This window comes from Trichinella spiralis (genome assembly GCF_000181795.1).
Source record: "Trichinella spiralis strain ISS 195 chromosome Unknown Scfld6, whole genome shotgun sequence".
Taxonomy (NCBI): Eukaryota; Metazoa; Nematoda; class Enoplea; order Trichinellida; family Trichinellidae; genus Trichinella; species Trichinella spiralis.
The window spans coordinates 2,149,321-2,174,429 of NW_003526945.1; the positions used below are offsets into that span (position 1 = coordinate 2,149,321).

Below are 25,109 nucleotides of genomic sequence, written 5' to 3' on the forward strand. Positions count from 1 at the left end.
CATTGTCGGAATATTCATTTACCTGTTAAATGATGGACGATAATGCAAAAGTGAGATTCACAATTGCACACCTCGGTCTTATGGCGACCAACCAAACTAACTAACCACGGAAAGCGATATTCTGCAATATTGGATGATAGTACGCAAAGTTCGGTTTGGAAAAACAACCTAATTCTTGATGAGTAAGAGCGTAATAGCATAAATTAAAAGTGTTCTTTTATTAATTTGTTTGCTAAAATAAAAGCTATTTTGCTTAAAGGCATGTAATGTGATGAACAATGCAAATAGTATGAAAATTCATTTCATCAAGTTCATATAGCATATTAGAATCTACAATTAGTTGTGAAAAAAAATGAAATTCCCATTCTTGATACTGCCTGCACGCTATGCAAAATATTTTACATTGCCATCAAATATTAAGGACGGAAATAGCTTTATAAGAAAAGAGGAAGAACTAGTTAAGTAATGGACAATGCAATTTTATTACATACTTTCTCCAAAGGATCTCAAAAAGGAATTCCATTTTTCATTCTCATTACTGGAAATTATCAATCCAAGCACAGAATGAATGTCACTAACAGAAAATAGAAATCCGCTAGTTTTCAGATGGCGTATTCTTGAAGTCCTACAATCACAACATATGAAACACAACTTGTTTTTCAGACATAGGTGATGTGGGTGAGTAAAATTCAAAACGCTGCTGGACAAATGGCCATATCACACTAATCTAATGAATTGCTAACCACAGAGAGCACATTTTGAAGAGTTGCACAAGAGTAGCTGCACAATATAAAAAGCAATTCACAGTGACTCTGGTGTAGTAAGAGCAAAATGGCCTAAGGGAAATAGAAAAACTGAGGCAAGAAACATTTCAACAATTTTTGACAGTTCCTCAAATGCCCATCATTTAGTGTAGGACTGTTCTCAGGGCATTGCTAAAAAATTTCCATCTACAATAATATTCATTTAAGCTACAGAAACTTTCAAAATTGACAATCTTTGTTCACAGAATATGTTTGATTTATTACAATTCAGAGATAAGAATTTGCCAAATTATCTCATTAGAAAGCTATTTTTGTTTCATGTGCCAGTATTTTTATTCTAAAAATTTCAAATGCACAAACTGGAAAATTTATCAAATTTCTCAAAAAATCATTTATTTTAGATTATAAAAAAATTTACATACCTATAATAGGAACACAATTGCTTGCAATAATGATAAAATTATTTCACAGAATGCCGTAGTTTCTGTGAAGCATGGAATATATTTCAACGTACAAACCAGTGGATACCTCAAAATATTCGAATAAATGCTATGCATGAGCTCAATTGTTTGAAATGAATTCTGAATTTATTTAATTACACAGCATTTGTAATGAAGATTCACCCTGGGCGACTACACATTATACTAATTATGCAAATTACAATTGCATGCCTTTTATGTGGCAAAAGTAAATTTAAATATCCACAAATTCGGTCTGAATGAGATGCTTGGTAAATGGAAAAGATGGTAATGAGAACCACATTCCATTAAATGTTTGCTTTTCAACAAAGTAAACAATTACAGCGCTCGCGTTTTCATTTGCAGCAATTAATGATTATTTAAAAGAAATAATTAAAGAAATTCTATTCTATTAATCGTAAAAAAGATACGTTAGTAAAAATCTAACAGATTTGATGTCTGAAATGTTTCATGTGCAGAAATTGGCAGTCATTCCGGCCGTTGGAAAACAATTACTGATGGAGGACTTCTGTATATATTAAAATACGCAGAACCTCAAATTTAGTGCCCATTTATTCGAAAACTACCATGCAGTTTAAGATGAAAGTCTCTAAAATTCCATCTTCCATCAGTATGAAACTATAACAATCAAGATAAAGTCAAAATTTTGAAAACTGAATTTTCGCCAATTTTCGCAGAAACAACCAAGTCTATGACCCATGAAATTTTGCAATTTTTGAGAAAAAATTTTTCTTTTTAAAAATTAAAGAAGTTGATTTTTAAAGATAAAGAATTATTTGTTGAATACTAAAAAATTCTTCGAAACTTTCATGTTGATGCTTTTCTTGATAAGTACTTTAAAACGTGCTGCTTATAAATAGGATTTTAACAAATCAAAATAAAAAGAATTGAAAAATGAAAGTTAAATAAATATTTATATGGAATGGTGTTATTAATTTGCACAACAAAACTATGAATGTTTCCACAGGAAAAAAGGAATTTATTTTAATAAGAATTGTTCCTGATTTTCATTTAAAATACAGGAACTTTCAAAATTGACAATCTTTGTTCTCAGAATATTTTTGATTATTACAATTCAGAGATAAGAATTTGCCAAATTATCTCATTAGAAAGCTATTTTTGTTTCATGTGCCAGTATTTTTATTCTATAAATTTCAAATGCACAAACTGGAAAATTTATCAAATTTCTCAAAAATTCATTAATTTTAGATTATAAAAAAATTTTCATACCTATAATTGGGACACAATTGTTTGCAATAATCACAAAATTATTTCACAGTTTGCCGTAGTTTTTTTGAAGCATGGAATATGTTTCAACGTACAAACCAGTGGATACCTCAAAATATTCGAATAAATGCTATGCATGAGCTCAATTGTTTGAAATGAATTGTGAATTTATTTAATTACACAGCATTTGTAATGAAGATTCACCCTGGGCGACTACACATTATATTAATTATGCAAATTACAATTGCATGCCTTTTATGTGGCAAAAGTAAATTTAAATATCCACAAATTCGGTCTGAATGAGATGCTTGGTAAATGGAAAAGATGGTAATGAGAACCACATTCCATTAAATGTTTGCTTTTCAACAAAGTAAACAATTACAGCGCTCGCGTTTTCATTTGCAGCAATTAATGATTATTTAAAAGAAATAATTAAAGAAATTCTATTCTATTAATCGTAAAAAAGATACGTTAGTAAAAATCTAACAGATTTGATGTCTGAAATGTTTCATGTGCAGAAACTGGCAGCCATTCCGGCCGTTGGAAAACAATTACTGATGGAGGACTTCTGTATGTATTAAAATACGCAGAACCTCAAATTTAGTGCCCATTTATTCGAAAACTACCATGCAGTTTAAGATGAAAGTCTCTAAAATTCCATCTTCCATCAGTATGAAACTATAACAATCAAGATAAAGTCAAAATTTTGAAAACTGAATTTTCGCCAATTTTCGCAGAAACAACCAAGTCTATGACCCATGAAATTTTGTAATTTTTGAGAAAAAATTTTTCTGTTTAAAAGTTAAAGAAGTTGATTTTTAAAGGTAAAGAATTATTTGTTGAATACTATAAAATTCTTCGAAACTTTCATGATTGTGTATTTCTTGAAAAGTACTTTAAAACGTGCTGCTTATAAAAAGGATTTTAACAAATCAAAATAAAAAGAATTGAAAAATGAAAGTTAAATAAATGTTTATATGGAATGGTGTTGTTAATTTGCACAACAAAACTTTGAATGTTTCCACAGGAAAAAAGGAATTTATTTTAATAAGAATTGTTCCTGATTTTCATTTAAAATACAGGAACTTTCAAAATTGACAATCTTTGTTCTCAGAATATTTTTGATTATTACAATTCAGAGATAAGAATTTGCCAAATTATCTCATTAGAAAGCTATTTTTGTTTCATGTGCCAGTATTTTTATTCTATAAATTTCAAATGCACAAACTGGAAAATTTATCAAATTTCTCAAAAAATCATTTATTTTAGATTATAAAAAAATTTACATACCTATAATAGGAACACAATTGCTTGCAATAATGATAAAATTATTTCACAGAATGCCGTAGCTTCTGTGAAGCATGGAATATGTTTCACCGCACAAACCAGTGGATACCTCAAAATATTCGAATAAATGCTTTGCATGAGCTCAATTGTTTGAAATGAATTGTGAATTTATTTAATTACACAGCATTTGTAATGAAGATTCACCCTGGGCGACTACACATTATACTAATTATGCAAATTACAATTGCATGCCTTTTATGTGGCAAAAAATAAATTTAAATATCCACAAATTCGGTCTGAATGAGATGCTTGGTAAATGGAAAAGATGGTAATGAGAACCACATTCCATTAAATGTTTGCTTTTCAACAAAGTAAACAATTACAGCGCTCGCGTTTTCATTTGCAGCAATTAATGATTATTTAAAAGAAATAATTAAAGAAATTCAATTCTATTAATCGTAAAAAAGATACGTTAGTAAAAATCTAACAGATTTGATGTCTGAAATGTTTCATGTGCAGAAATTGGCAGTCATCCGGCCGTTGGAAAACAATTACTGATGGAGGACTTCTGTATGTATTAAAATACGCAGAACCTCAAATTTAGTGCCCATTTATTTAAAAACTACCATGCAGTTTAAGATGAAAGTCTCTAAAATTCCATCTTTCATCAGTATGAAACTATAACAATCAAGATAAAGTCAAAATTTTGAAAACTGAATTTTCGCCAATTTTCGCAGAAACAACCAAGTCTATGACCCATGAAATTTTGCAATTTTTGAGAAAAAATTTTTCTTTTTAAAAATTAAAGAAGTTGATTTTTAACGGTAAAGAATTATTTGTTGAATACTATAAAATTCTTCGAAACTTTCATGTTGATGCATTTCTTGAGAAATACTTAAAAAATGTGAAGCTTATAAAAAGGATTTTAACAAATCTAAATAAAAAGAATTGAAAAATGAAAGTTAATAAATGTTTATATGGAATGGTGTTATTAATTTTTTCAACAAAACTATGAATGTTTTCACCGGAAGAAAGGAATTTATTTTAACCCTTGCGTCGTGTTCTGATATTGTTACATGCTTCATGTTTCCGGTCAAATTGACCCGTGAGATAAATTTCTTTTTAGTGTGAGCTTCATTACCTAAAAAAAGTTTAAAAAATATACTTTAATGTTTTTGTTAATAAAATAAGCAATGTGATTTTGATTTTTATTTTCAAATCGATGTATATACAGGTTATTTTTTGCGCAAAGCGAACAATAGTCACAAATATGGGCTTTACGTATAGAGATAGTTGTTTCTTTTTTTCACAGCGGCTAGGTGTTTTGTTGTCAGTGGCTTCGCAGAGTTGGCATCTTGAACTTTTTTTGTTTGATGCTCCTTGCAGTGTGCTTTGTGATGTTCCTTGTTCTTCGCTTTGAACTTTCCGTCGAATATGAGCTGACACCAAAGCTCATTAGTGATGTTCCTTTTAATTTTTCTTTCTTCGCTATGTCATACATATTGCGGTCTGCGACATGTTCACATATTGGAATGTAATAAATATATCATGAATCGCTTTGCTTTTAAGCTTGCAATAAATAATAAAGAAAATGAAAAATGTTAAACCAGAAAAATTTCAAAATAACATCAAATACAAAATAAAGTAATACGAAATTAAATTTCCATGCATAGAAAGCATTTTGATAATAGAAATAAATTGAAAATAATTTGTTCTTCAAAGAATATAGTAACGCATATTTTGAAATTAAACTAAACATGAAATGAAGAAAAATAAAATTTTTCAAATGCTGTGAATCATAAGAGGAATTGTATACAAAGATTTTCCTGCTTGAATAATATATCAACAAATATCTCAACCGTGGGTGATAGTCGCTGACTTAATTCAACTAACAGAACTCATTATATCCATACTGCATACAACTGACAGGAAATTAGATATAACTACGGTTATTCCTCGGCTTCAGACTGTTAGAATATAACATTTCAGGCTGTAAAACGTAGCCACATGCAAGATGAGAAATCAATCCAATATTTTAAACAGAATACATTACCATTTTGCTTGTTCGTAATTTCTCAATCATGTCACCAATAGCACTTGTTTTCAGCTTCAATGATATGCATACGGAAAATGCCATCGTCTGTCTCATTCTTCAGCCAGTCGAATAATTGGGGGAAACGTTTACTAACATATGCTATCCATGATGCTGAATTGCCCAACCTTTGACAACTATCAAATCGCTTAACACGATAAAATTTGTACAGAAAGAATATTTCTTTGTCGTAAAAAGCACACAAAAAATAATAGTTAATGACCATGATAAACGAAACCAAGAAAATTTTAACATCACTCACAAACAAATGCCAAAATCATATTATCTAAAAAAAGTCAAAAATATTCAAATATCCATCCTTTAATGCACTGTTATGAATAATACAGTATTTGAAAATGATTATAAAGCGAGATATCATACTGTGTGCAATGATATTGTGAATTTTTATCAAACAAATGCTACAGCAGTGTGCATAATTAAAATTAATTATGTACTGCAATATGATAATTCAATTTTTATATTGAAGTCTTATGGTGAGAAATCAAATTATATTTTAACAAATGAAGACTGATCTGTGAATTCAAGAACTTTTGCATAAGCGCGTGCGTTGCTGAAATTAAATTTTTGTACAGAAGAAAAAGAATGGTCGACAGAAATTGAATTTCAAAAACAAATTACCAAACCAATTCCAACAAAGAACTGATTGAACTGTGCAAAAAAGTTTTTAATGAATACCTACTATGTCAGCGATTGGGTTTTTATTTTTAAATTGTAACCGTCATCTGCCGATTTTGAAGCAGATATTTATTTACATACCGATGCTTTCAAATTTGAAAATTTTTATTAAATCTATTTCAAAACAAAACAAAATACAATGACATTTATTTTCAATAATTTTTAACAATAATACAATAATACGGTATTTGAACGAATTCACCAAAACCTTTTTTCGTGGAATGACTTTGATAAAATGATTCGATAAGAAACCATGACTGCTTTCTTGGGTCAGTAGATTAAAAGATCTTTTGATGACATCTTTTTACTGTGACAATTCGACGCCTAACAACGGTGTCGTGTAACCTGGTGAAGCTGGATCGTAAAGCACATTGTCACCAGTGGGAAAAATGAGTATCTTCCTGTTCTTTTCACCGAATTCCGTCATTATTCTTCTGGAAATCCAATATCCCAGTGCGAAGCAGACGCACAGGATACCACACCAGGCCAAAGCGAGAGCATTTTGCTTGAACCTCAGGATTGAAAGCAACATTCTGTACCGTCGTTGGAGAACAACTGAAGAAAACTGCTCCAGCAAACAAAAACGTTGCCTACACTTTAAACAATTTTACGTTTAAAATAACACGTTACCATTGACAACTTTAAACAAAATGACACTGGTAGAGTTTAATTTATTTCGAGTAGAGGTTATTTTTCAATTCAAATTTGATAATTGTAAAATTGCAATGAATATTTATTTATTTAATTGAATACAGCAAATTATTTTTCGAATGTTCTACAGAGTCCATTTTCTCCTTTCTCTGGATCCGTATTTCTTGAGCTGGTCCATTTGCATAGAGTTGTCATAAAAATATTCAAATTAAAATAATTCTGCTATTCTTATTTTTTCTTACAAATTCCTTCTAGGCTGTATATATTTATATATCTAACGCATGGTGTAAATCAATAATTTATCGTAAAAATGATCTTCATAAGTGCTTCACTTCAAATATTACACGCTCAGTTTACTTGAATAACAAATAATAAATAAACATATGAATAGATACGGCCACACATACATACATAGATACATACATACTTACATATATTCGTATAAGTTATACATAATTAACACATTTATATCATCTTCATTATTTTCAAAAAAAAGTTTAAAATGAAAAGTATTACAAAATAAATACTGCGCCATAATATATAAATAATGTAATACAAGAAGTACTAATAAAAGATAGTATTTACAATTTACTGGGCATAATGGATTATAGAATTTAAGATATATAACCAAATGCTTTGATTGTCCGGTACTGCTCTGGTATTTCCATCAGCGCATGAACGGCAAATGTGACTTCAGGATTAGAAACGCCACTCGTCACCTAAATTTATAATGAACATACTTATTCACATGCAGTGTTGAAATGTGGAAAATAAATCTATTTATAAAAGAAGCAGCTGGTCATTATACAGTATAAAAGGTAAACAAAGAATACTTCGTGAAAGTCCACAAAATGAAAGTTGTCAAATTGCCGCTTGGGTAGAGTTTCGTCGAAACGCTTCATCATATTCCACGGACCATCACCAACTCCGACCCTAATCAAAAACAGTGTACCATTATTACCATCCATTACTACTACTGCTACGAATAAAAACAAAGATAATAATGACAGCAGTCTTAACCATAATCATAATCATAAACCGAAAACAAATAATATAATCATAAATTTAAAGAAAATTGCTCTTCTTTCTTTTTTTCAATTACATAATAATCGACAACGGATAATGTGAAGCTGCAGCTATAGCTTGTTGATTGATCATTTCATTTGTCACTTGCCCATCAGCAACAATAACCAAAATGTGATACTAAAAACAAGATTATTATTATTATTATTATTATACAGTTTGAAAAAAATAAAAATAGTCTATTGTACCGCTTTTCTACTGCTACAAATGTCAATTGCTTTCTTGATCAGGGGTACAAAATTTGTTGGGCCGCCCAATTCAATTGTCGGAGTGCGTGCATTGTATGCTGTCAAAACTTCTTGAAATCCTTTACACTCTTCACCGTTTAGTTTCAAAGGAAAAACACCTTCATCGCTTGTTTTTGCATCACCAAATCCGAATGCAGGTATAATTCCATTCTGATCGAAGCATGCCATCGTTTCTCCCAATACTCTAATCACCTATATATATATATATATATATATATATATATATATATTTATTTATTTATTTATTTATTTATATTTTCGTTTATATATTTTGTGAAAATTCTTATTCAACTAATAGTGACAACAAAAGTGACTAACTTGCTGATATGGATTCAAAATGCCTGGCTGAATGGCGTGCAAAGATCTTCCATGAAATGTCCTTTCACCTTGATGAGCATTACTTCGTGTATAATCAATACCAAAAATCAAATGACTCTTTTCCAAGCCTGCTTTGCTTATCAATTCACTCAGTTCATCCAACGTGCAGTGCTCTGCTCTGTGCATAAAATCATGCATACCCAAATCTTTCAACAGCGTACTGATTCGATCACGCCTGAAACAAAATTCTCAATAATTGAATTCACACACATATACACACCGACAAATAAATATATACGTACTTCTTTTTCTGACATTGCGTTCCGTTCTTCTTGCGTCTTTTCCGTGTCTTATTAGCTTTAATTTTCCCACACGACTCCTCCTGAAATGGTTTTTTGGCAAGTGTATTTTCCAATTCACATTTCTCAGTATCAAGCAACTGGTGTGAATCAACACTGCGCATCACTTGCACAGCATTGGCGTTGTTCTCGCTGCTCGTCAAATTTCGCATCTCTGTCTGACACTCTCGGCCGGACGTGTCCAACATTTCACCATTCACTGATTTCAAATTAGGATATTGTTCACAAAGTGGTGCGCCGCATGAAATTTCCCTCGATTCCAATTCACTTTTCATCGTAGCCCCGTAATCAGTATCTGCAACTGACAGCTTAACACATCGAGACACACTATCGTGCATTGTAGCGTTTTCCATCATGGTCAATGCACTTTCATCACGCTGATTAGTAGTCGACTTTTCAAATACCGATACAATTTCTTCTGTTACCTCATTCCCCGCAAAAATGTCCTCCTTATTTTGGTCAACATCTGCATCGAAATCGTTGGAAAATTCATTCGCCTCGGCACTGCTATTCAAATCTTGTTGTACATTTTCAGTAGACAATAATTGTTCGCAGCTTTTCACGTCGCTGTTCGTATTTGATTGCAACAAATCGCAATTTGGCAATAAATTTCCAAATAAATTCTTCTCCCTCTCTACAAATTCTACCACTGCTGATGATTCAGTTGTCATTTTCTGGTTTGTCTCAAAATCAGAAGAAATATTCATCGGTATTTCTGTATCACAATTATCACCGATCGATGGATTTTTGTCCGGTTCCCATAACACAGGCGAAGGACTCTTCGGAACAATACACTCGGGCCATGCGTGTTGGCCATCTTCTGAAGCGTAAATGTCGTCGTTCGTCACCAGTGCTTGACTGATATCATCCGAATTGGATAGCTTTTCATCATTTGGCAACAACAAATCAACTTCCACTTTGATTTTTTCCTTTCCATCTCTTGCAAAGTTTCCCAAATTAACCACTTCCCCAGCAATATTGTTCATTGCTGATCTGACAGGCACGTCAATGTTCTCTTCTTCAAAACTGACAGTTTCACCACAATGGATCACCGTCGCAACGTTACTAGATTTTGACGCAAAAGTGAACGGCGCCACAATGCGCTGCTTTTCTGTTGTCTTCTCAAAAGTGATATTCAAAATTTCCGTTACTTCCGACGAAACGTGTTCATTGTCGAAAGCCGCTTCTGAAATTTCTGAGTCATCCAAGTGGACATTGGACAACATTTCTCGAATCACGTCCACACTGTCATTGCCTGAAGCTGGAACACCGCCGCTGCAACTCTTTTGCTCCACTTCTTCCGGAGACAAACCACTGGTGGTTATGGTCGACTGTTCTTGACGACGTTTGTCGCTGTTTTGCTGCAAACTGCTCCAGTGGAATTCGACTCCATTCTTTTCCTCTGTCCAAGTTGAATTGGTTGGAAAATCTTCAAACCATGCTCTACGTTTACTGGATTCGTCATCAATTCGGACATCTGGTACCGTATCATCAGCAGTTTCCAATAATCCACTGGCCGCCACTGCGGATTTTGAATCGCCAACAATGTCCAGTGCAGATGATGAGTGATCCGCGTTCGAAGCAACGTCCTTCTCGACAACTTGAACGTCACGTGGCAACTGAAGTGGAATTTCTCGCAAAGTACTATTGTCTGTCCCGACGAACAACTGCTGGTCAGTTTTATGCAGCTTCAGTTCAAATGGTGCATCGTCGTTCACAGCCGCAGTATTCGATTCAGTCAGAACGGAACTTTCTTGACAGTCAGATTTTTGATAATGTAGCGAATATATTTTGCACTTGTCAACAGCTTTGTCATCACGAGGTAGTAAGTAGCGGAACGATTTTTTCGGTCTATCATCCCCGGTAACAGAACAACCATCTGCATTAATACCTTTGATGCGGTTCGTTTGCTTCCCAGTTTGCTCATCCTCCGCCGTTGTTTGCAGCTTCTTTTTAACCGACGCAGCAGTAGTGCACATGTCACGAAAACGTGACAAAGAAATCGGATAATCTAAAACAACTCGCTTTATCGACTGCTGTTCACCATCAACAACCACAATAAACAAAATGTCGTACCGTCGGCGTAACTGCCCTTCTCGAGAGAATCCAATTTCTGCGTCTCACTTGGTAACTCATCCAAAACTTTGACACGTTCGTCGCCAAAGATAGGCTTATCGAATTGCTTCCTGATGTCCAAAATGGTGTTCGCCTTATTATAATCACCCAGTTCGTGCTGTCCTGTCTCTTGGAATTTTCCATCCTGCAAAACATCCTTGAACAAGAAATTGTACTTTGCTTCATTCCGTCTGCTTTCTTTTAACAACAGTCCACTTGAAGGAACAGGATAATTATTTTTAAATTTAGCTTCATTCAGTGCCAAATCTTTGCACTGCTTTTCCAATGTAGCAGCTTTGAAGTTTTCATCAAAATAGCCGCAGCCCATATCAACTTCACTGGACTTCTTTCTTTCCCCACATCTTTCCGGCAATACAATATTAGCATATGGCACTTGACGATCTTGCCAAAATTCCAAATCTAGAAAAAAACAAGAACAACATTATTACCAATCAATTTTCAATATTGCTCTATTGAAGTGTTCACCAAAATTACCTGGGATGATATTTTCCTTACTCTCCGGCTGCATCAACGATGAACTATCCACTTCAAAAATCAACTTTCGGCTGTGTTGAACAGACTTTTTCGGTGTCGACGAATAAAATCCTCCGTTAGACAATGTGTCGTCGTCATTTGCACTGGCGTTCAATTCTGAGAACGTGTCGTTTCTCTGAAACAGCGACAATCTGCTATTAACAAACACTAACCACACTGAACAACGCCGAATTACTTACTGTATTACGCATTACGGTTTTTCCAATCAAATCATTGTATGATGATGGAATAGAAGTCTAAAAATGAAACAAACGTTTACACCAACAGCAAAACATTAAAATTGAATAACAAACTGAAGACTCGAAAAGAAATTGTACTTGATGATCATTTTGTAAAGGTGCATGTTCTATAATGAACGATGGAGTCAATAACAACAACTGATCGTCGTCCAACGTCCCACTAGTGATCGGTGATTTATCTACGGTGCGACAGCGTTCGCCGTTCGAATTAACAGCTTTTGCCAATTTCGATTCGATGTGCTTAATTTGCGCAGATTTGTTTTTGGCGGCTGCATTGTTTGGGAGCAGATACGTGAAAGAACTGGGCACTTGTGCATAGTTGGAATTCAACTGTAGCTGCTGTTGCTGTTGTCGTTGGACGTTGCTTGGTGATTGGTAAATTCGATAAGTTACAAAACTTTTCAAACCACCGGACATCGGTTCCAAACCGTCCACTTCGTAAATCAATCTGCCACCAGCTGTGCCAAATGTCTGCTGAACAGGATCAGCTGCTGTTTGGCCCAACTGGTGCATTTCGGCTCGGATAACTGCTGCTTCACGTTCATCCGCCGCGGGCGTGGTCGCTGGCGGAGTTTCACCAGATAGAACAGACTGTGCAGCGACAGTTTCAGAATCGTTCAGTTCTCGCAATTTCTTATGGCGATCTTTGAAGAACAGACGGTAAAACCAACGACCACCGCCCTTCCGTTTCGGCAACGAGTCCCCAAACCGACCACCACCACCACCATCATCAACATCCTCATCAAAACTGTGACCGCCGTGCGACGATCGCCGTGTCACTGTGGTGGTTTTTGGGGAAGTTGTGCCGACCAACTGTCCCGCAGAATCGTTGGCAAACGTGGTTGTAGAATAATCATGAGCACCGTCAGTCGATCGCTGCCCGTCGGCCGTCTGATCCAGGAAATCCGACGTGCCGTTGCGCTTGATTCGAAAGCAGCAGCAAAACTTCACACAACAATCTGCCATTGAGGAACGCATCTTTTTTCTGATTTTTCAAATGCAATTCTGCTGAAACAGAACAGAACACAGACCATGATGTTCGATAATTTTTTTTTCTTATCTAATACATCAACACAACAAAAATCTGACCATCAATTTTCCAACATATTATTAACAAATATTAACAACAAAGTCGATAAAAATTTTCATTTCATCATTGAACAATTAAGAAAAAAAAAGAAAATTTATCTAATCATTAAAATTATTCTCAATACCGAAAAAGTGAAGAATATTAAAAATGAAATCAATAAGCAAACACAACTAATCAAACATATTGCTGTTGCTCTCAAGTGTGAAAAAGAAAACGTGAAAAAGCGGACAATTTTCAAAATTGACAAATGGAAACTTTTTACTATTGTATTGTAAAGCAATGAAAAGAAAGAAAAGAAAAGAACCACTGGTTGTTCATTGCTTAAGCGTAAATTGCAAAACGAATAATTGCATCCAAATTTTGCACTGCAAACAATTTCCACCTGATGGAAATATTCCATTGGTAAATAAATAATAATAACGGTGGTAGCTGCAGTTGATGAAGCAAACACGCACGCGCTGGAAAATTATTGAACATAATAAGTTGAAATAAATTGGCCGTAAACATATTATATTCAAAAAAAAGAAAAAGAAAAAATCTGCACGATTAAGCAGTTTACATACACACACACAGTATGAATATCGATGCTGGCAAAAGTTTGCAAACTGATGCAAAACATGAAAATCAACATTTGCCTGCACAACTCAGTGGACAAAAGAAGCAATCTAGCCTAGTACATAGCAGCAGTCAGTGTAGATTGCTGCGCAGCGGGATGTTTGCAAAGAGAAACGTTCGTAGGAGAAAAACGAACACTATCATCGCATCTAAACGAACGACATCGAACATCTGCTTCACGCTCTAGCTGTGCCGCCGCAACGACCGGCAACTGCTGTGCAACGGTGATTTTTCTCCACTGCCCCAACGAAGCAGCAGCAAGCTAACATTGAAAAAGCAAAAATTCTGTGTGCAACGATAAAATTCCATCGAACACTGTTCTGATGAATGGAAAGATAACAGCAACAGAAATAGAATAAAAGATATGAGCAAGCAAAAAAGTGAAAAAAAACCGACCCGCATTGATAGCGTTGTTGCATTTTCAGAAAAAAAATATCCACAATTTCAGTGGAAAAGAAAAAGTCCACATGACTGAACAGAAACAAGCAAACAATGCATTTTACAACCAACCAACAAGCTCAAATGCAAACAACATTGCAACTTTTCAAAATTTTGCAAAATTATTTGAATAATATCCACACCAACCACAATTAGTTCTTCTACAATGCTTACATTAAAATTTCCAACTGGAACAGTTTTGCAAAATGTTGTCGGATGAGAAAACAGCGTTGCTTGTATTCATTCATTCGTTTGCATTGGATTATTACTATATTCTTTCATTTGCAACATTATTTTACTTTTATGCAAAATGAAATTTTTTCCACACAGGCTTTTTCCCATAGTTCTCTTTCTCTTTCTCCACACAACTGTTCACAAACACACACACACACACACACAAACACCTCGTTCAAGTGAACTTGAAATTATTATCAAATTCTGCAGCAGAGCAAAATGCAGTCCGCCCTGTTGTGTTGAACAACGGTGCTCGTCGAATTGAACTACTACTACCACTACTACTACTACTACTACTGAACGATCAATAAAATGCTTCACATCAGTTGGACATTTTCAAGCTTTTCTATTTCGCGCTTCATAGCACGATATTTCTGTTCTTCCATCAGCTTTCACGGACGACAACCCTATTCCAAATCGATCAAAATACAACTTTCTTTTTCTTCTCCACAGTCCCCCTGACTCTTTCCCTCCCCTCCCCTCCCCTCTGAATCTTCCTTTTTACAGTACCTCTCTCCCCTTTGCTAGGTTTCTAAATCTCTTTGGCAAAGAAATTCATACGAAAGTTGAACACATCTGAAAAGAAGAAATTTAAAAAAATTCCCTTCTCTTCTCTTCTGCTTGTATATGCAAATCAAATCAAACCACCCCTCAAATATATTCAACATAAAAATTATCATCATCATTATTATAATTATTTTGAAAAATAAATCAATAAATGCTTTCGTTCAGCGATTGCAAAATAAAAAAAAGAAAAATTAATAATAATATTTCATAATAAGTGCAAAATAAATTTATAAATACCACATAAACTAACTTGTCAGCAATAATAAAAGCACAACTAGCATTTTACACGAAACAAGAGAACAAGAAACTGAACTGCTACTGCAGCCTACTGCTGCTGCTGCTGCTGCTGCTGCTTGTATGTTAAAGTGAATAAAAACTCATTCGAAACGAAAGATGCAAATCACAAATTAAAAACGCTGTTCACTCATTCAGTCAGCTAACTTGCTAGCTAGCTAGCTAACTAGCCAGCCAGCTAACCAGCTGAAAACTTTTTGTCAACTTGCTCGAAGAAAAGTTTCACGGCTGCCAGAATAAAATCAAAATGCTTCACATCTCTTATCATCTGGCTGCTCTTTTTCAAAAATCAGACCGGCTTGAACCCGACGGCAAATTAAAAAAAATACGAAGCAAACAAAACGAAAAAGCTATTTTTATTTTATTCCCAAAGCTAATAATGATGATTAAGAAACTTTTTCGCTTTTATCAACGGCGTTATTTCAAATGAATAATGTCGTTTTGCATCAATTGATTGATCAAAAATAATATCCACCCCCTCTCCCATAATCAATTTCATGATAACTTTTCTCAAATGTGAAAAGAAACTTCAATGCAAAAAAAAACATACTTGAAAGCTTAATCATTTAAAGCATTAAATATAAAATAACTCGTAATATTAATCAAATAAATGCGACTGATCAAACAATCTATCCATCTATTGATATAAAACAATTTCACAAACTTTTGCAACACTGTAAACTGAATAAAATTGCACCGCATGCGATTACATTGTTTATTATTGATAATTTATATGCTAATATGTATAAGCAAACAAATGGAATAATTATATAATAATAATATTAATCATTTTTCTTCAAACAAATTATATTAAATAAAACTTCAACTTTCAAAAATATTATTCAAATAAAAGAAAATAGACGCTAACGGTGCAAAGCCGTTCAAGTATACGACAGATCATAAAGTGTGGATCAATAAATCATTAACAACCAGCGGTGGAAAATAAAAATAACCAACTGACGTTTTCCCACTTGCAACAAATCAAATATAATATATATTAAAAGAAATCAAAATAAATAAATACATATACATGCAACTTCCAACAAGCTGCCTGCAATGACTAAACAATGAACCTTCACACATACTACAGTATACTGAAATTAACGTTCACTTGGCAGTATAGAGAACATTTTTAATTCTTGCTCGGAGGGAAAAATAAATAAAAACTGAAAATACGTTAAAATATGCAAAAAGACGCCATACACTGCACCTTTCACTTTCAACTATACGTGAACAAATAAAATATTGCCGTGCCCGAATTTGACCATTCCCTTTTTAAGCAATCGAAGAGAAGGATAATTTTTATACTGCTCTTTTATATTTAAAGATGAACAGAACAATAGCGATAAAAAGCAAATTAAAGTCTGCTTGGAGTGCTGAATTAATTTTTCACATGTCAACAATATTAATTATCAAATACATAAATATTAAATAATATTAATAAGCGCTTGCACTGAAATCAATTAGAAAATTAATTAATCTACATTAAATAAATAAACGCAATTTTAAGATAAAAGGATTTTTATCAGCTTAAATTAACATAATCTTATACAGTAAAATATCTTTATACAGTAAAATGTAGAATATGTGGAAAGAAGAACCTGCGGTCATAAAATGCAATACTGCTAATTGCAAACAAATATGCAAAAGTGATTTTTCAAACTGTTAAATGAAATGTGCACACACACACACATATATATATTTATTTATTTATTTCTAGGACATTCTTTAAATTACCATAAAGCTGAGCATAAATTAAATGAATTATTCATGAAATAAAATTCACTCTAAATTTACTAAATTTGCTTGGCATTAAAACATTGCCGACTGTAGAAACTAAAAATCACAATGTTCCCCACTGTGGAAAAGGTAAGCAAAGTTATCCAATTTATTCCAAAACAAAAAGATCAAATATGATCGTATCATTTTTGAATTTCACTGGAAATTTTCAAAACAGTTGCTTATATTACCAACTCAAAAGCCATCACGTACAATAAACAAAACAATGAAATAAAGAATATTGCAGAATGCATTGGTGCTGATTATTCATACAATTCTGCTATGTACATATGAATTCAACCCGTCCGTATCGACCAAAGCTTTAGGCAACAAATGTACGTATTCACAACCTTGTTCAAATGTCGAACAAAATTCTACTACACTAACATTTTACGTTTGTACGGAGTGTGGATTGGATTTTAATTCAGTGGAAATCACAATTCTTGAAGCATAACTAATTTCCACTAATCGTCTGATAAAATCTCATTTACTAACAATTTCAAAGTGAAATTATGCAAAGCTGGCTTGCTTGTATTAGTTTGAAAGAAGTTCCATTAGCGACCATCGCGTTAACATGCAAATATTAAAAATATTGTCTTCTACAAGAAAGAATGCGCTTGGAAATACTTGAAAAGCTTGATTTGGTAAACTGAAATGCTCAAAGTACAAATATGTTCAAGAAAGTGCCATATTAATTGCATGGAAATTGTGCTTCGAAGTCCAATATACAAATCAAACATTAAACAAAAGTAACATTTATAAGAGGATCCGTTCACTGATTTCTACTTTGTCCGAAACCGACAATGCAAACAACAACGCACTTCTTTGTCAAGAGAATGTTCATCGCTTTGCAACTACTAAGTACTTGTGCTAAGTTAATTTTTGCATTTTACACAAACTTGCAAATCAAACTTGAAATTTGAATCACTTGTCAATAATTTCACTTCACTAACAAACACTAACAATATAAAATGGGATTTGTAAGAGTTGTAAAGAAAACGATGATGATGACAATGAGATGAAGCTTGCTATTAGCTACAATAGTGGAATGATTATTTGCTTTGCTTTATGCTAAGATGCATTTTTTTCAGTTGGATCAAAAAGCGCCAAAACATGCCAATACATACGCGGCTGCTATTTCACAAACTGGGCCCAATACAGAACCGGAGATGCTTCCTACATGCCTGAACACTACCAGCCTGGCTTGTGCACGCATATCTTTTTCGCATTTGCAAAATTCACCGACAATTTCATCGTCGCAACAACTGAACACAATGACATCAAAAGCGACAACACTGGACTTTACCAAAGAGTGAACAAGCTGAAACAGCAAGATCCAAATTTGAAAACGCTTCTGTCCGTTGGCGGTTATGGATTCGGAATTCAGTAATTGAAAATTTTCATTTTCATAAATTTATCGCTTGAATTTAAAACAAAAAATTTTTCTTAAATGCTTATTTGTAGAAAATTCCAACAATTGGCACGGAATCAATACGCTCGCAGTAAATTTGTCAATTCGTTGAAAGAATTTTTGCGCAGATTCAATTTCGACGGTGTCGATTTAGACTGGGAATATCCTACTTCTGCTGATTATTCACATTTTATAATACTTGTCAAAGTAAGCACTGGAGAAAAGATGTTAAGAAAAATAGTCCCCCATTTGAAAAGTTCCGTTCCGCGGCTATTTTCATTACAATTGCATTGTCACATTATTGATCAGTATAATAGGGAAATTTAAATCTCGCATACAAGAAAATAATAGCTAAAATTGTATCAGGATATTGCTGACGCATTTCATTACGAATCGGTAACAACGGGCAAGCCAAAACTGCTCCTCACGGCCGCTGTTACCGGCAACGAACAAACCGCTGCAGATGGATACAATGTCCAAGCAATGGCGAAGTAACAATTTTCACACCATTTTCTTTTTTTCTCCCATTTAAATTCATTTAAATACAATTTTCTTACCAAAAGTAAAAAAAATAATTAAAGATATTTCGACTTTGTCAATGTGATGACGTATGATTTTCACGGCGGATGGGAAATGCAAACCGGCATCAACAGTCCTCTGTACGCATACAGCGCCGCAGTAGAATGGGCAAAGCAGTGGAATGTGGTAAGTTATACTAATTTTTCTACTTAATTAAAAATACCAAAAGAAAACACTAGAACATACACGACTGTTAATGCTCAGATCCGTGTTGGAAGAACAACTGTGTGCATTTGATTTGACACTGAACAACTAATTAATAAAAAAATGCATGATATTTCTAAAATTATTTTGCATCCTGGATGCTCGCTCACACAACAACCATAGATTATTGAATTTGCACAGATTATGCAAACCAAACATGCATTACGAGAATCAGTGTTTCAGGCTGATGCTGCTGAAGCGTGGTTCAAAATGGGAATGCCGAGGGAAAAGATTGTCATTGGATTTGCAACTTACGGACGTGGATGGAATCTGCCAATCGGCAATACTGACCACGGAATCAGAGTTGGAACGCGTGCCGTTGGTCCAGCAACAGCAACGACGTTTGTCCAGCAAACTGGAGTGGCTGCCTTTTACGAGGTATAATGAATAACAGGCACCCCCAATAGAGATTGATGAACGACCTCTTATTCATTTATTAGCCGTTGTTTTTATTGATCTTAAACTACGAAGATACACCTCATAAAATTAGCTTGAAAACAAAATGTTGCTTAATTCATATTTTCCACCTTAATTTCAAATCAATAATCGTTCTTTTTCAAAAGTTGCATTCGAAAAAAAACCTCTAATGTAATTTTATATGATTTGAAATGTCAGTTAAAAATAATCTATTGATAAATATGACAAATGAAAAAAGGAACTGCGTCAAATTTTCAAGAATGCTACATTTGGATTAGATTGCACACTTCTTATGTTTCATAATTATTGTGTGCAATGGTTATGAATATTTTTTACGCTCAGATGGGATAATATTTCAGCTGTGCGAAATGTTAGAAAATGGAGCCCGACGATTCTGGGACGACGAATCAAAAACACCATACCTGGTGCACGATGGGAAATGGTACTCTTACGACGATCCGGACAGCTACAGTGAAAAGGTTTTCATATCTGTCTTCAATTCTCCATTCCACGTACTGACAAGCTTAACTTTGGCTTAAGTTGACTTGGCTGCAAAACCAAGGCTACGGCGGAGCGTTCGTTTGGAGCCTGGATTTCGACGATTTTCAAGGCAAATGCACGTTGACCAACAACGAAAAATATCCACTGATAAAAATGTTCAACCAGCTTCTCTGCGCCAATGCACCGCAATCGAATGTAAGAACTTTGTTTAAAATTGCATTTTAGCAGTAAAAAACAAGAAAAAATTCCATGCATCCCTCGTGACTGATGATACATTTTCTTTTTATGCACAGTGTGCTGTAAAAATTGTAATTTGACTAAAATTTAAAAAAAAGGATATTTTTTTCTGATCTTCCTGATACTCTGTTAAGATATAAGTGAAAATTCCACTTTTCAGCAAACGTCCACCAGACGTCCGCTGACGACTTTTCCATCAACAGGTAATAATGACATGCTAATCAATGAGAGCGATTTTGATGAAGACACTGATGAAAAATTATTTGAAAAATTCACAGATAAAGCGTGCTACAATAAGCCACCCGGCTTTTGGCCGGATCCCAAGAACTGCGCCGAATTTTTCCTCTGCCTCGGCAATGGGATTTACAAAATGAAATGTCCGGCCAATTTGCATTTCGATCCACTCTGGCGCCACTGCACCTTGCCCGAATTGTCCGGCTGTAGGCGAATACCAAAGACGGAACCCACCCTGACAACAACAACAACAACAACAACATTAGCTGACGAAAGATTCACCAGCCGTACAACTGCCCAGCCAAGCAAGGGAACGTTGTTTGTCTGCGATGCCGACGGCTTCTTCTCCAATCCGACCAATTGCACACAGTTCTACCGTTGTGTCGGTGGAGTAGCGTTCAAATTCACCTGCCCGCAAGGTCTGCAATTCAACCAAAGGCACAACGTATGCGATTACATTTCCAACGTCAACTGCCCAAATTAGCACCCGCCATAATTTTACCCAATATCCACATAATGATGTCATTTTCTCGTTTCTTTTTTGTTTAATCTTTCAATTTTAATCAGACATGAATTTGCAATAAATTTATCAATTGAAAAATCTAAGACCATTCTTCATAACATTCTCATTTTTTAAATTCAACACAACTTTATCATTCATTTGTTCAGTCATATTTCATCATCTATTCAATTTTTCCAATAATAACATCGATGATCTACTTATCGTCTTCAACTGTGGAAATTATTTATGAAATACACTTCACAACAAAACATTTTTGACATTTACGCTCATCATTTCCAGTTTAGTCAGCACTGATGAATCGTACACCGCTGATCAGATAATAAACCAATAAATAAATAAAGCATGGATTGAAACTAACAAGCACAACTATAGCATATGTTGAAACATATTTTGCCAGCTTATCAGATAATAAAAATAAGAAAAATGAAAGTTTAAAACAAGTCACCGTTTTTCCTCAAAACCAAGTTCTATAATTGCATACTGCATGCGATAACACATCAGTAAAACATTTTCCGAAAGTTGAAATCGGCAAAACAATTTCAACAGCATGATCAGATTTTTCAGAAGATGAAAAAATACAAAAAATAGAACAACTTACCTGATAGATGTTATTTATTGATGAATTATGCTGCGTATCAAATGTTTTGAAAATGTAAATTTGAATCGTCGGCGGAAAAAATTGCCCACTCGGCTGCGTAATCTTCAAAGTTGCAACATTTCGACGGAGTTACGGTATAATTTGCACTTTTTGTTCTTTAATACTGTAAAAACAAAATAATTCGTTGATCTCTAATAAACAAGTGAAACAATTGCGCAAGTCATCAACAAATAAATAAATAAATAAACAAATAAATAAATGACATGTAAAACTTTATTTAAAACCACTTTTTCATCATTTTCTGTTGATTCGATTTTTAAATTCACACCAACTAATAAAATACATCTAATAATGATGAAAATTAATTCCAGAAAATTACACCGAATCATACAATGATGCATTTGCTAAATTATGAATCAATGTCATGTAGTGAAGTTAGTTTCTTAAAAAAACATGTATATATATAACTTGGATAGAAGTGAATTTTTCTAACAATTCATCTCGTCAAAATATTCAATTGTTGTCACTCGACATACTTTCGCGTTGTTCTTTCAAATAAGCATTGCTTTTGCAGTTAATAACTTCAAAATTTCACTATTCAAGTTGACCTTGCTGCAAAAAGAAAACAACCAGTTTCCATTGAAAATATTGAATATGAAACCAAATAACGAATAACAAGTAGCCAAACAATGCGCAATTTTTCCAATTTACAAACGTAGCTGTTTTTTCTAATTTTTATTAAAATTATCACCATACAGAATTTTACAATCTAATAAATGTAAACTTATTTAATCTGCAAAATTAATGTAAAAATAAATTTTAATAATCAATGGGAAATTCTTTTTTATTTATCCTATACTTTTTGTGTTTGATTTACAACAGAGACATGTACATTCAATTATAAATAATAACTGTCGCAACTGTAATAAAAATTACACACATTTACAATTAACAGTTCTTCTTTTAACGTGGTTTATAATTTATTTCTTTTTAAATATTTGTGATTTGAAGTTTGAAAATTAAATGTCACACAGTCTGAACAATAAAACAAATATAGAAACAAATACAAATATTTTGGAAAAATGAAAACAATAAAACTAATAAACTTTCCAGCAAAATTATAGTTCATAACACAAATAAATACATTGTTAAAAAAAAGTATTTTTGAAATAATATATTACCTTTCATATGTGACGATGAATTGAAATTCCTTTTCACTGAATTCAATTCAGTTCTTAAGCAAGCAAGCAGCTTTGTCTTTTTGTATAATATGCAAATGTATGTTTACTCTTTTGAGTTTTAACTGTAACTTTAAAGTTTTAACAACTTGATAATATTGATGTACTGTACGTATTAGTAAAAGTTTCAAATACATCGAAAACTTTGTCAGTGAAACAATAAGATCATTTCTGAGTAAAAAATATTTTAATTTTAAATTTCACACTTCTGAACTGTCAAACGACAGTTACATAGCAAGTGGGCATGTATGGAGTTTCAACAGTGCCTAAATTATGATAGAAAACTCTGCCAATTAAATCTGAGAAAAAGTTCTTTTTGAGGAAGCATTATTTAATGAATAAATTAAAATTCAATTCAGAAAATTAAGAATGTTTCTTACAGGCCTACCTGCTGATATATAAACGCATAAATTGACTTTGTGTAAACAGTGTTTAGAAATCTTGTAGATTCAAATACTATTACAACATTTTCTACTATAATTAAGACAATATATTTCAGAAAGTAATTAATATTAAAGTTGAAATTAAAATTTTAAATTAAATTCTCCGAATATCCATATTTTTGATTTTTTATTTGTAAAATTAATTCCTTTTAACTTTGAAATAATGTACTGCTTATATAAAACTTGTATATTTACAAGAGACAGTAAATAATAGCATCTACTTATATGCTTCAAGATTTTTAATCATACTTTTAAAATTCTGTGTTAATTAAAGCAGTTTAATTTTAAATTAAATTTTTCACCCAAATATTGTAACAAATTGTGCGTGAATTTTTTTACTACTGTATATTTTTCCAAGTTTTGTATTTATGATCATGTGGCTGGAAATCCATTTGGCGAATATGAATTTAGAATATTTGTTTTCTATAATATATAATTTGTTTTTGTCCATTTGTGGTGCATACTTGGCAAATGGTTTAATCAAAGAATTTTCTCCAATGTTTGTAAAGAAAAATCTGAGAGGCATCGATTTGTGCAAAAAATCCAAAAAATTTATGTAATAATTTTGAATATGTAGTCAATGGTGATACAATTCTGTTGATTTTAGCCCAGAAGCTATTGGAGTAATTTCTTCAGCAGTATATTTGATTATACTGTTTTTTTTTATTCCATCACCGTTTCTACGATGGATTTTTGATGGTAGTCCGTTGTTTCCTTATCACCAGGCATGTAGTTATTTAATTTTTTATACAAAATTATTTTTTACAGAAGCATTTTATAATAGTATGGTATAAGTGAAAATAATGACAAACTAAATGCTATATAATATGGTTGGATATTGGGATTGTTTCATTTGAGATTTCAAGTGAATATTTAATTTCAGTTGGTTGAATTTTTATCTGGAATATTGTCAATTTGTTGTATGGTATTTCTTGGTTTTGCTGATGATGTGCTTGATCTGCGCTGGCGTCATAAGCTGCTTCTTCCAACAGTTGCTAGTCTTCCATTGCTCATGGTTTACGCGGCAACGTATAACTCTACTTCTATTGTCATCCCTTTGCAATTTCAGCCTTGGCTTGGGAAAGTTTTAAACATAGGTCCAAAGGGATACCTTCGATTGCATCATCTTTACATTAATTTTTTTCAGGTGTACTTTATTATGTATACATTGGGATGGTAGCTGTGTTTTGTACAAACGCTATTAATATTTATGCCGGTATAAATGGGTTAGAAGTTGGACAGTCTGTAATTATAGCCATATCGATACTGATTTTCAATATTGTACAACTTGTCAGTAAGTTCTTTTGGGTTATTTTGCAGCAATGACTGTCAAAAATGTATCCAACATTAGGATTGGAGCAAGAGTGTCGATACCACATGTTCAGCATTTATTTTTTGCTTCCATATATTGCAACTAGTCTTGTGCTTCTTCGTTTCAATTGGTAGAATTCTTGATTATATGTATTCTCATTCGAAGAAAATGCTAAAATACTGTTCAGGTATCCGGCAAGTGTATTCGTTGGTGATACATTTTGCTACTTTTCTGGAATGCTTTTCGCCGTCGTTGGTATTCTTGGCCATTTCAGCAAAACGT

At 33.3% G+C, this 25,109-nt stretch overlaps 4 protein-coding genes across 4 annotated transcripts; 1 reads left to right on the top strand and 3 right to left on the bottom strand.

Moving 5' to 3' along the window:
* Positions 1–71: 71 nt before the first annotated feature.
* Tsp_08153 (conserved domain protein) lies at positions 72–200 on the bottom strand (the record flags this gene model as incomplete). The annotated part of the gene is made up of 1 exon (XM_003373514.1): positions 72–200. A coding segment is annotated over exon 1 (129 nt), but the record flags the coding sequence as incomplete, so codon positions are not given.
* Positions 201–4,308: 4,108 nt separating this feature from the next.
* On the bottom strand, positions 4,309–5,906 carry Tsp_08154 (conserved hypothetical protein). Its single transcript, XM_003373515.1, has 5 exons — positions 5,811–5,906; positions 5,617–5,635; positions 4,990–5,208; positions 4,807–4,898; positions 4,309–4,350 (listed from the first exon to the last, which is right to left on the bottom strand). Exons 1-5 carry the CDS (start codon positions 5,904–5,906, stop codon positions 4,309–4,311), a joined length of 468 nt encoding a protein of 155 aa, XP_003373563.1.
* Positions 5,907–8,294: 2,388 nt separating this feature from the next.
* On the bottom strand, positions 8,295–14,237 carry Tsp_08155 (hypothetical protein). Its single transcript, XM_003373516.1, has 10 exons — positions 14,211–14,237; positions 13,881–14,080; positions 13,508–13,661; positions 12,192–13,091; positions 12,027–12,110; positions 11,815–11,989; positions 11,256–11,739; positions 8,846–9,080; positions 8,468–8,719; positions 8,295–8,399 (listed from the first exon to the last, which is right to left on the bottom strand). The coding sequence occupies exons 1-10, from the start codon at positions 14,235–14,237 to the stop codon at positions 8,295–8,297; spliced, it is 2,616 nt and encodes an 871-aa protein (XP_003373564.1).
* Positions 14,238–16,936: 2,699 nt separating this feature from the next.
* Positions 16,937–24,933, top strand: Tsp_08156 (chitotriosidase-1). The gene is made up of 11 exons (XM_003373517.1): positions 16,937–17,000; positions 18,222–18,516; positions 18,595–18,748; positions 18,908–19,032; positions 19,123–19,246; positions 19,508–19,702; positions 20,101–20,220; positions 22,206–22,268; positions 24,399–24,612; positions 24,663–24,731; positions 24,836–24,933. The coding sequence occupies exons 1-11, from the start codon at positions 16,937–16,939 to the stop codon at positions 24,931–24,933; spliced, it is 1,521 nt and encodes a 506-aa protein (XP_003373565.1).
* Positions 24,934–25,109: the final 176 nt, after the last annotated feature.

Coding starts and splice junctions, on each gene's coding strand:
- Tsp_08154 (XM_003373515.1), bottom strand. CDS start 5,906: ATGAGACAGACGATGGCATTTTCCGTATGCATATCATTGAAGCTGAAA. Junction 4,899..4,989: donor CTTTGCGCAAAAAATAACCT/GTATATACATCG, acceptor AACTTTTTTTAG/GTAATGAAGCTCACACTAAA. Junction 4,351..4,806: donor TATCAGAACACGACGCAAGG/GTTAAAATAAAT, acceptor ACTAAATTTGAG/GTTCTGCGTATTTTAATACA.
- Tsp_08155 (XM_003373516.1), bottom strand. CDS start 14,237: ATGCAACAACGCTATCAATGCGGGTCG. Junction 13,662..13,880: donor TCTACACTGACTGCTGCTAT/GTACTAGGCTAG, acceptor ATAATTTTCCAG/CGCGTGCGTGTTTGCTTCAT. Junction 9,081..11,255: donor ACATTTTGTTTATTGTGGTT/GTTGATGGTGAA, acceptor ATTTTGTTTCAG/GCGTGATCGAATCAGTACGC.
- Tsp_08156 (XM_003373517.1), top strand. CDS start 16,937: ATGTGGAAAGAAGAACCTGCGGTCATAAAATGCAATACTGCTAATTGC. Junction 17,001..18,221: donor TTGCAAACAAATATGCAAAA/GTGATTTTTCAA, acceptor CATTTTTTTCAG/TTGGATCAAAAAGCGCCAAA. Junction 19,703..20,100: donor GAGTGGCTGCCTTTTACGAG/GTATAATGAATA, acceptor ATAATATTTCAG/CTGTGCGAAATGTTAGAAAA.